Source organism: Chaetodon trifascialis, chromosome 3, assembly GCF_039877785.1.
Source record: "Chaetodon trifascialis isolate fChaTrf1 chromosome 3, fChaTrf1.hap1, whole genome shotgun sequence".
NCBI lineage: Eukaryota > Metazoa > Chordata > Actinopteri > Chaetodontiformes > Chaetodontidae > Chaetodon > Chaetodon trifascialis.
The window spans coordinates 2,360,947-2,373,074 of record NC_092058.1 but is presented as its reverse complement, the minus strand read 5'-3'; the positions used below and the strand labels follow the sequence as shown (position 1 = coordinate 2,373,074).

Here is a 12,128-nt window from a genome sequence, read left to right as displayed (position 1 = left end):
CAGTTCCTAGATCATGTAGAGGAAGGACTCAAAGATCACTACGACATCAGGGTGGGTGGAAAACATGAAACGAGGGCAGGACGTTCTGTCAAGCTCAGGGACAAGCTTTTCAACCAGCTTTTGTCCCCACATTATAAAGCATGTTCCAATATCTACATTGTGGTTTCATCTTGAATTTGTTCAGAAACTGATTTGGTTTCAGGAGAAGTTTGACAGCGTCAGTGATCTACAGCATTCATGCTTATGTAGAAAACACCGTGCATGTATGGAGCAGCACCTACAAACACAGCAGTTGTCTTCTTGACTCGTCTCTCCCACTTTTTTCTTGTTTGTGTCCTGTAGATGCTGACTTTCCTGATGCTAGCTAGACTGGCCTCACTGTGTCCTGCTGCTGTTCTCCAAAGACTGGACAGACTGATAGAACCACTTAAGGCGACCTGCACTACCAAGGTACTTCAGTAATGCTGAAGTGTGGCGTTACGTGGGCAGCAGCAGACCACCGGGCTTTGCTGACACCTCTTGTCAGATGGGTTTAAAAAAGATGATCTGGGCTGCTGTGTGGAAACTATTGCTTTGAAGTCAAAAGAAACAAACATTTTCAGAGACATCAGTTGGAAACATGTGAATGTCAGAAAATAGATGTCATCACTTCTGAAATTCAGATCATGTTTTCTCCAGATGTTCCTGCTTTAAACTGTATTTGTCTTTGTTTAATCTTTCTAAACACTGCGGTCAAAAAACTCTCTTGCTGGCCACTCACAGCAGGAGGCGCTCACCTGTATAAAAGGTGTGGTCTAACAGCACACATCTTTCCTATTTGTTGTGCATTCAACCACAATAACAACCAGTCAATGATAACCAGTCTAACCAGTCACCTGCTGCTTCTTCTTCTGACTGAAATCAGTAAAGCAGTAACGAAGTCCAAAAGTCATGTTTTAAACACGTCTGACTGCAGAGATCTCTGAACTGCATCTCCGTGCAAACTAGATGTTAATGGAACTGATACGAGGGCTGAAGATGTGTGTTTTCCTTTGTGAGATATGTAAAGCAGTAGTATTGAGGAATAAGCTTGTGATGACACTGAACTGAAACCCCGCCCGTCCACCACCCGCAGGTGAAGGCCGGGTCTGTGAAGCAGGAGTTTGAGAAGCAGGAGGAGTTGCGGCGCTCAGCCATGCGCGCCGTCGCCGCCCTGCTGGCCGTGCCTGAGGTGGAGAGGAGCCCCAGCATGGCCGACTTCGCCAACCAGATCAGAACTAATGCCGACATGGCTTCCATCTACCAGAGCGTCCAGGGAGGGGAGGGAGGCGGCTTAGGACCCGCGGAGAGCATGGACATGAGCTAGAGTCTGGACAAAGGAAGAGATGTTTTCTTACAATGTTTTCTATGCACAGGGTTCAGATACAGATTCAGTGTTTGTTGTTGTTATGCAGTCACAGCTACATTTTGAAAACTGGGCCTTTCAGTATGACTTCCTCTCTGGCAAAAATGCATCTACTGATAGACATGTTAAAAGCTCATTTAAATGGATTTTGCAGTTTGTTTTTGACCATCTGGTTTGATTTAGTTCACATGAAATAAAGTGGAAGCAACACTTTGAACATCTCAGTGCAGTTTGTGTCTGATGTACTGATGGGGTTAACATTAGACATGGCTGTTATGGTGGGCCTCCTGTTAAATCTGCTAGTTTGATGCAGGTGCAGTGACATTTCATGGCATGTCAGCAGCAGAGAATACCACATGTCGAGAGTTTTCGGAGAAAACAAGTCAAAAAAGTGGTAAGCAATCAATAAATCAATAACTTTATTCACTTGGTTATGCAGCAGTGGGGTGGATACATTTAGCACTAATAAAGCACAGGGCAGATGAATACCACAAGACCAAAAACAGTGATATACAATCAATTAAAAAGACAAAAAGCCAACAAGTGAAAACACTGAAAATAAATACGACGAGACGGCAGAGGGACAATAAGGAGGGTTTGACGCCAGGGGGCGCTCGACAGATGCAGAGAGGCGCGTCCTCACCGGAAAAAATGACGGGAAAGAAGAGCGATGAGCCAAGTCCAATATGGATGTGAGTCAGCAAAAATAGTTAAGCGTAAAAGCTGATATGTTTTACTTGAAGTTGGACAGCAAACGATTGAGTTTACTGTGTGTGGTTCATGAAAAGACTGAGGAGGATCATAGTTTGCGGTGTTTTGATGAAGAATTCGTCGGTGAGTCTTTTTTTATTCGAGCTAGCTTTAGCAAGATATTAGCTCAAATAAATGTTAGCTTAACTCGAGTTTAGGCCTGTTGCCGCGACTGAAATGAAATTTTAAAATAACAAAAACGTAGCAATGGAATTAATTAGACATTTTTGTAAGTGTATTACGAGTATTTTTTATGTGTACTTAGAGTATTTTTAAGTAGAAGATGCTATGTTTTATGCTAAGTTAGTAAGGTGTCTTGTACTACAGCCGTTGAGGTGCAACGTTGGCAGATTGCTGGTCCACACCACCACAGTCCCGGTTGTATTCTGATATATTTGACATAATATATGACTATTAATTATATTTCCATTTAGAAATTGTTGAGTAGCTACAGCAGAAAATGTTACTAACATACAAACATACATTAACAAATCAAAACAAAGATGATACATTGACCTCAGAAGTTAGGCTACACGATAGGAGAATCTGTATGGGATAGTACAGCCATATTATAAAGTTCTTCTACTAGTGGCCCAGTTTTTTAGTGCTGCATGCCTGCCACCTTTATAAAATACATTAGGCATGAGGCATAGCAAATTTAAGTTAAGGCTTGCTACTTTTATGCACACTTTACAAATACAGTTCAAAGATGGTGTAGAGGAACGACTTCCTTATGTGTTAAGAGAGTTTTTCTTGACAGATTTCAGGCAAGAGGATCACTGGAGGATCCAAGGAACCGTCCCAGGATTTGGATTTGGACGTGCTGCACCTTCACTTGGATTTCAGGTATTTTGTCATCAGAAAAAAAGTCAACTCGTGTTTGGATGAAAACATTTTCATAGCACTGCGAAAAACGCTCAAAGCAGCAGGGAAAACATGATATTTTGTGTCTTACAATTGCTTAGGTCTGAAAGCCCTATTAGCAGTTTTAAGCAATGGCATCAACATAAGGGCCCCTTTTAACCCGGACAGGAAATGACTCAAATGTTGTAGAAATTGCAGCTGTGAGTGTGGGGGCAGATGAGGAAGAACAGGTATGGAAAAAGAGATGGTGATGGTTGTGTGGTCAACACAAAGCTAAATCTAAATTCCTTTGACGTGTCGTGTTGAGATGACACCCAAATAAATTGTTCCATCATTGGAGACACAACCGAGTAACAGCGACAGACAAGTGCATATCAAGACAAAAGCCATCGCTGAAAACTGAAGACATGACCAGAGCATGTTTCAGACACCGAGTCCATGACGCAAGCATTTAAAGCTGCAAGGATTTGTTGATAACCAGTTGCATCTAAGAAACTGCATACAAGGTAAAGGCAAATAATGCTAACCACTGAGGAGCTGGTTTTAGGATGAGTACAGTAGCTTTTGTGAGTTGTTTTGGAAGTTAAAGACGGAGCGGCGCAGTTGTAGAGAAGCACAGCAAAGTCGAGGAGCTCGTCAGAACGTCATCAGTGTGGTGAATCAAGTACTAAGCTGGTCTTGATTCTGGTTTCTGGCTTTGTTCCCATGTCTGCAGATTTGATTCCACCTGGGGAAAAATATAAAATGTATAGACTCAGTAGCACATATTATATAATTTGTACTGTATGAAATACAGTCGTACACTACCCTTTGCTTTTACTTTATTCTCCTCTCCTTGTATTCGGGGCAAATCCTGTGTAAAAAGGAAGAGAACAAAATGGTATTGAAATAATGATTGAGCAATTGCTGAATGTTGACGTTAACCTTACGGTGGTTTGCTTGGCTGACCACTGGCAAAAGTCCAGTGAAACGGCACTAAAGATGTGGATCGTCTCATCCAGACAGGGTACGTTATTTACATTTACCTGGTTTAGGTGAAACGGTTAATGCTGATTTTATGTGGAGTAACCTAGCAACAAAGTTTCGGCGCTGCGGTGCTGAATGATGTTTATGTTATGGTTGTTGGTTAGGTTAACCCCTGGTAGAGGTCAGCTGAAATGCCACTAAAGACGCGGATTGTCCAAATCAAGACAGGGTACGTTATTTACGTTAACCTGTCTTATGTGAAGCTGTTAACGCTGATTTAAGAAGTGTTAGTCGTGTTGCTTCCAGCTGTTCCTTCAAATCTATCACCACAAATTTTAAACAACAGCTAATGTTACACCATTTCCACCATTATTTGACTTGGTTCTTCCTGATCACAGACAGTTAACAAGCTATAACTTTTAGGCATTTTTCAGTCAATTTCTTGCATTTTTCACCCTTATGAGCAACAATATTTGGTACTTAGTAAAAGCTCCTTGCTGTTTCTTGGTTTGATTGATCTGAGCAACCCTAAACAACCAAAGCGTAGGCTTTTTGAGTGTGTGTTATAGTGCTTCACTGCTGAACAAAAGAGTGACGTGATGTTAGGGCTGGGCGATAAAACGATAGCGATATGTCTCATGATAGACACGTCATCAATATCAATAAAAAATGCGTTTGATAAAACATTCGATAATTTTTTTTCTTCTTCAGAAGAAACCTAAAGTTGCGAAGCGAGGTTGGTTGCATGAACAAAGGCACTCGCTCTCAGGTAACCAAGCAACGTAGGGAGTAATTGCTGCTCAGTGAGAGAGACACGCTAACACGCCAATCATGTAACATTATCAAGTTTGGTTGCGCCATCTCGTTGTCTCGTGTTTGTTGCTCCACGAGGAGTGTGATGAGAAATAGAAAGTGAGCGCTGCAGTGAGCGAAGAAATTGTCGATAAAACAGGGAAAGTCAGCTCGTTTTTTGGATTTTATAAGTCGGACCATAGTCAGACCAATGTGGTCTGTAACTTATGCAAGACTGTCGTCCCCACCAAGACCGCTAACACCACAAACTTATTTAACCACCTTAGCCGCGCTCACTCTTTGGAGCGCAGCCGTATTCACCAACGTCCAACAACATCTGCAACCGCAGCACCACTGCACGAACAGCAGACCACCATGCAGAGGTATCTGCTTCAGTGCCTGATGACAAATCATCTAAAAGGCACAAAGACGTAACAGAGGAAGCGGCATATCATATAGCTAAAGACATACTTCACTGAGCACTGAGGAGAAGCCAGGTCACAAACATCTCTTATAATAAAAATATAATTGAATAGTTCATGTATGTTTAGAGTAAGAAGAGTGACTGAAGTTGTTCATATGTCTAGGCTGGTTTTATAGTTCAGTCAGTGTTACTGTGCTGTCTATCATGTTTGTTTGTTTGTATGTTACAGATGTCAAGTCTACCTCAGTTTCTATGTTTACAAAACACTGCACATATCTGAAAACATTTTATTCACCAGAAGGTGAATCAGCTTGTGAACTTCCTGCACTAAACCTGCAGAAAAAAAGTTCTCAGGTTTCTCTGTTTACATTTTTACACTTTTTTTTACATTTATTATTTGAGTTTTTCCATGGTTGTGTTGACATTTCCTTTCCTTTCTGCCTTGATAGCTGAGGGGATTATAATCAGAGGAAGGTTAAATTTAAAATAAAAATGTTTAAATTGAATGTATTTTTCTCCTGGTCCTTATTTTAAATAGGTAATAAAAAATATCAATAATTATCGATATCGCCCGATATAAAACACTTATCGCCCAGCCCTACGTGATGTCATCTGCAGACAACCTATGCTGGTATCTGCGCCTGCCTGACGAGTGAAGAACTATAGGACTGTCTTACGTTTGTAGACAAAAAATGTGATGAGCAGAAACATTAACATCAGCAGAATGTCCAAAGAGACAACCACAGCAGTGGTCAGCACAGATCCATGATCTGCATGAGAAAAGCAGAGAGCAAGAAAACATCCAACATTAACACCTCGCATTAACATCCAGATCTGTCTGTGTTAACGGATTTTAAAACATGCTTTCTTACCAAAACTGCCTGAGGCAACAGTCACTGGTGTTGTTGAAAATGGTGATGACACTGCGGTCGATGACACTGAAAACAGACAGTCAGAGCTGCATTTTAGCTGAGCATGCAAACAGCAACAGAGGATTTTAATTTCAAACCTACAGTTACTGGAGGGTGGTTACTTTAATTAGATCTAAAGGAGCACACTGACTTTTGTGTTTTGATGCTGCAGGCTCCAAATATTAATGCTCCTGATTCAGAACTATGAAGCTGATCAGAATGAAATGTCTGATAGGAATCAGCATTGACAGCTCACCCACAGTCATCCGGAATCTGTTGAAGAATGGATTACTGCGTCCATTGTTAGTGCTTTCTGCTCCACACCAGTATGTCCCAGTGTCGTCTGTTGTCACTTCTCTCACTGTTATGGTGATGTTACCAGTCACTTTGTTGTCCTTCATGGAAAACCGTGAGGCCTTGTTATGCCGTGCAGTGCTAGCTAGACGGTGACATATGGATGGATCTTCTCCCTTACAGATGAATTTCTTTATTGGACTACCATTTGGATATCCACACCAGTATGTAAAATTCTGTCCAGCCTTTGGAGACCTTGAGAAGGTAGTAATATCTGTAGACAGACAGACAGACACCATTGACTGTATTGAACGACATATTTCAGATACTTGTTGCCCTGTGATCGACTGGCGACCGGTTCAGGGTGTACCCCGCCTCTCGCCCATTGACAGCTGGGATAGGCTCCAGCCCACCCACAACCCCGAAAGGGATAGGCGGTATAGAAAATGGATGGATGGATTTCAGATCCATCTTAATATTTATTTGAGTGAATCAAACTAGAAGTGTGTCGTGTGTGACTCACTTTTAACCTCCAGTTGTATTTTTCCGAGTGCCGTTCTGTAACGTCCTTCTTTTGGTTCCACTCCACACCAGTAGACCCCAGCTTCCTGTGAGGACACGTCACTGATGGACACGTTGAAGCCACTGTTGGTCTCTGTGAGAGTGAATGTCCCTTTTGACAGTGAAGACATTGTTGATAAAATATCCTGACAGATGAAATGTTTGTCTTTGCAGAAAAACTTGACTCTGGGCTTGTATGTGTTTCCTGGATTATCACATGTGATGGTGGTTTTAGCTCCTTTGTACGCAGTTTGAATAAATGGAGCCTTGCAGCCATCTTCCTCTGCAAAGAAAAAAGAAAAATTCAAAACTAAGTAATCTGCATTCCTAAAGTGCCTTTCAAAAAGAGCATTACAATGTGCTTCATTGGTGCAAAGAAAATACAAAATAAATCATAAATTTTGGCAAGTATTCAGGAGACTGCCTAAATAATTCGATATAAAACAAAAAATAAATCCTGAAGCCATTGAAGAGAAATTGTTAAAACGTTAAAGGTCTATCTATAACAGTGGGGTTTCAAAGCTTGTGACACTGACTCAACTAATGTGCCACAAATACTGTGTAATGGATGGAAATTAGTGTCATCTGGAAAGTGTGCTTTACTCACTTCTGTTGATGTATGAGCTTATATTGTTACTTGTTCTTCGTGGCAGTTTGGTTTCTGATCATTTGTTTAGCTGAAGATATAATGACTTAAATGTGTAATAATAACACAAAACTTTAAGCATCTGATATCTGAGATCTTTTAGGATTAAATGTGTTGTCAGCAATCTGTGGCTTGATGTGCGCCTCAAAAACAGACGTCCTGAAAATTTGATTCATCACTTGTGTGTTGTGTTGTTACGTTCTGTGTTATTTTGTTTATCGGTTTGTTTTATTTGTTTTCTTTGTGAACAAGTTTGAATTAGAATGAATTAGAAACACATTAAAAGTGAACGTCTCTTACCATCTACCAGATCGACTTCCTCTGTGTCAGTGGTGCAGTCATGATGTCGTTGGTAAAATACACACTTGAACTCCCCAAAGTCTTTATGTTCAAGTTGTTTGATGACCACCCTGAGTTTTTTATTTCTGGTATCATGGAACAGGAAAACACTGCCTTTGGTGTCCCACACATCCTTTTTATCACTTTCTGTGAATTCTTGTCTTGGATCAACTACATAAATATTTGCATATTTTGTATTTGATCTTGGATATTTGCAGGTGAATTCAACCCATCCTTGTAGACATCCCTTCACTTCAGACCAGGCCTGACAATCTGTAGATCAGACAAAGATAAAAGTTGCCAATATTTCAGACATTGAAACGATTAGACAGACTGTAGTTCAATAAATGCAACATACACTGTTTCAGGATTACGGACTTTCTGTTAGTGGATTACAGACTTTCAGCGTCCACTTGTACCTTTCAATTAAAACATCTGAACATTTTTCATGATGGCATCCTCTGAAGCCCTTTCTGGCCATGTATTGCCCGGTTTAGATCCACCCTGTTATTCCATGATATTGAGAGAGTTCTCGACATCTGTGAAACATCCAAATGTCTTTTTGCTGAATCTGTCTGACCAGGGTCTCCTCACAGTTCCTCAAAACTTAAAGGGTTAGTTCAGATTTTTTGATGTGAGGTTGTATGAGATACATATCCAGAATTAAAAATCCCTCGAAATATTTTTTGTTTCTCTTTCAAAACCGTAAAATGCAATCATGGCTACACTTTTCTCGTGGACAAGTGCTGCTAATTATCTTAATATGACTCAGGTGTTTAGAATTAACATCAGCATAACACATTTGAAACCTAAATTTAGTGCTCTCTGGTCGACAAACTACAATCTGCATCCTGTAAGAGTTTGTGTCAGTGCAAAGTGCATTTTCCCTACGAGTTAAGCAGGCCTGCAGTCTCAACGTCCTTGATTCATTGTAGAAATGTGTATTTATCTGGTTTTTAACTGTCAAGTAAGATTCAGGTAGACACAAATAAAATGTATTACTGCTTGTGCAGTGGAATATTTTTACTTTATCAGTTGGCAACACCAAGCAGCAAAATATCTACATATACAAATGAACCTGGAGTTGACTTTGTGAACCAGAGTCTGTTCTTTGTTGGTGAGCAGTGAGCTACAGTAGAGTCCTGTCCTGCAGGCTGTGTTGTAGAGGCATGGCTGTAACATGTGTAAACTTTGCTAAAGGTAGCAGCAATCTATTTACCTGCCATCAGTGAGAGGATGAGCAGAAGAAAACTCTTCATCTTCTTGGTTTTGGATGCTGTGATCCGCTGTGAGATTACTGGTTGTTTCAGTTTTCAGGTGTTGGTTGGTCTCCAATATCTGCACAGCCGTATTTCACGTATTTATATCTTATGTTAACTAAGAGCTACTTGCCCCCAATTTTCAGTCCATCCCCTTTTATCTAAGTGTTAGTCATATCTCCTTCCCTTTTATACATTACTTCACTAAACAGTAAATAGGAAATGAGTGAAAAGAAAGTCCCTGACTTCTTATATGAAATATTTTATGTCAGACAGAAAGGTCAGATATTAGGCTAGAAAATCAAACTGTGAATGGATGCAACAGTGAGCTTTAAGAGCTTTTTCTCTGAAAACTGCCGCAGAGTGGACAGTCAAGTCGTGGCTGGACAGATGAGCTTAAACTCACGATAAAGCTCTGAGAAGCCGAGCAGAGCTGCAGATCAGCTGATAATTCTCTGTAGGTTCATCACTGTACGAGTGGCTCCTTTAACATTGTGACATTGTCATTTGACACATTGTTATTACAAATATATCAATGATAGCCACTTTAATTTATGATATATGGTATAGCATTTCTAACAATAGTAGAGGGCACCATCCCACTTACAGATGTAGGCGTGTTGTGGAAAGTTAAGTACTTCTTAAATGTCCCACCCTCTGAGATGTTCTATTTTACAGCATCACATCCTGCCCCTTACCCAGAAGAGCTCTATGATACCAACAGGATGTGAACCACAGCCCACCCACAGCACAAAACCACAGCAAACATCCGCTGAAGGTGCAATGAAATGATGTTATTATATTCATAATCACATTCTCATGTTTTGAACATGAATGCATGATATCATAATTCACATGTATTTATTGCAACATGTCGCTACTCTATGTCACCTTTTTAATTCATTAAGTGTTGGTCATGAGTAATATTATGGCTTTTCTCAGCATGCAGGACCAGTCAAAAGCTTGGACACACCTTTTATGACTTTCTACATCGTAGATTAATGCTGAAGATATCAAAACTATTAAAGAACACATTTCAAATATGTAGTCACCATAATTACCCACCTGAGCCCAGTTGAGGCAGTTTGGGATGAACTGGATAGCAGAATGAAGGAAAAGGAGCCAACAAGTGTTCAGCATTGACAGGAACTCCTTCAAGACTTATTCCAGCCGAGACTTCATGAAGCTGACAGGGAGAACGTGTGCAAAGCTACTGCTACGCAATTTCATATGTGTTCTTTCATAGTTTGATGTCTTCAGTATTAATCTACGATGTTGAAAGTAATGAAAATAAAGAAAACTCTGAAGATGAATGCAAAGTGTGTCCAAACCTTTGACTGGTCCTGGATGTGTCACTGTTTGACTTCCATTTGCTGAAACCAGCATCACTGCAGTTCACACAGCACCGAAATGAATGAAAAGTTTTGTCGTTATTTGTCAAGGAACATAATCTTTGCCTTGGCTGTGTGCTCCTTTGGTTGGCAGAGACCACGTATAACAGCCAAAAGTTGAACCTGGCTCAACATGAAGTTGGCACTCATTCCTTCGTAACAGGAACTCCTTATTCGTGCTGTTTACTTCACAGTCGACGCAACCAAAGAACAAACTATGACTACTGATTTTCCACAGCTGTAAGGTTCATTTTCAGCGAATTGTGTGGTTTTTGGCATCTGACACTGTAAGCCTTCACACTCATCTAACTGTTGGTCAGACTGGGCTGGATCATATTTCATGTCTCACCGATGCCTTAAACAGCCCACCCCCACCCCACCAACCCACCACCATGCATTGTTTTAGCACTGCCTGATGAATCCTTTTGTTTTTTTGACTGCTTGGCAGAGCAAGCGTAACATTAAACACTCGTTTGACACATTATGGCCTGTGGAATCATGTTTCAGGTGATCTGATCAATGTTGGTGAGCTGCAGTCCAGCGATGTATCACTGTGAGGATGGTTTGTTGTATTGTGGCCTTCGTCATTCTAAATTCATCCAAATCAGGCTATCATCATCGTACATAAAATCAATTTATTTTATATGAATTTATGCTGTTTTCACTAGTGTCCTGAAACTTCTGCTGAATAAATGTCCTTGTATTTGAAGAGGCAGGCCTCTAACAATCATCAGTCTAATCTCCAGCATCCTTTATTGGATTATTGTCCCCAGCGGTAATCTCTAGTATCTGAGCATTGGCGTTTCTTGTGTTCATGTTACGATGTTGGTCACCCTCTTTCTCTCTCTTTCCCTTCCTTTTTTTCTAACTTTCTTTCACTGTTGTTGCATCATACATCACTGCTGATGTCACTAAAAAACAGGAAACTGTGTACATTTGTGTTATTGTTGCATCCTTCAGTTTATTTTCATGGCAAGCATTTCTGAAGATAAGAGACAGAGATAGTCCTGATGAAAGGTGATGGCATGCATTGGTGTCTCCAACAGGGTCAGTCTTGATACTACCACCAGATGGCATTAAAGTAAAATAAAAAATAAAATCAAGGCATCAAGTCATTAGGAAAATCTGGAAACCATGAGTGTCTGTACAAAATTTTATGATAGTCCATCAAATAGTCTGAGATATTTTATTCTGGACCAGAGTGATGGACTGACCAACCGATTGACTGACAGCGCTTCCCCCAGAGCCAACTGAAATGTAAATTAGCGATCCCCAACCTTTTTTGTGCCACGGACCAGTTTCAAGTAAAGGAATATTTTAACGGACCGGCATAGAAACAAATAAAAACAAATGATCCAAAATACAACTCACCATTACGCTGAATGTAGTTGTTGTAATTAGTATTATTGTTGTCAATATCAGTAGACTCATCAGCCTGAATTGCGTACCATGGTGACTTATTAATATGTCTCTATGTCCTCTGCTATATAACCTGAATTTGCCTAGTGACGGTGCTGGCAGAAAGAGGCACCTGTGCTACCTTTTTA

At 40.5% G+C, this 12,128-nt stretch overlaps 1 protein-coding gene across 1 annotated transcript in view; it reads left to right on the top strand.

The window, feature by feature from the left end:
• Positions 1-1,401, top strand: part of cand2 (cullin-associated and neddylation-dissociated 2 (putative)) — an 11,490-nt gene extending 10,089 nt beyond the window's left edge. The window contains exons 22-24 of the mRNA XM_070959139.1: positions 1-51; positions 343-450; positions 1,115-1,401. The exon at positions 1-51 is cut by the window's left edge and continues 114 nt beyond it. Coding sequence (XP_070815240.1) covers positions 1-51; positions 343-450; positions 1,115-1,345 — 390 coding nt within the window. The 3' untranslated portion in view covers positions 1,346-1,401. The remainder of the gene's footprint in view (positions 52-342; positions 451-1,114) is intronic.
• Positions 1,402-12,128: the final 10,727 nt, after the last annotated feature.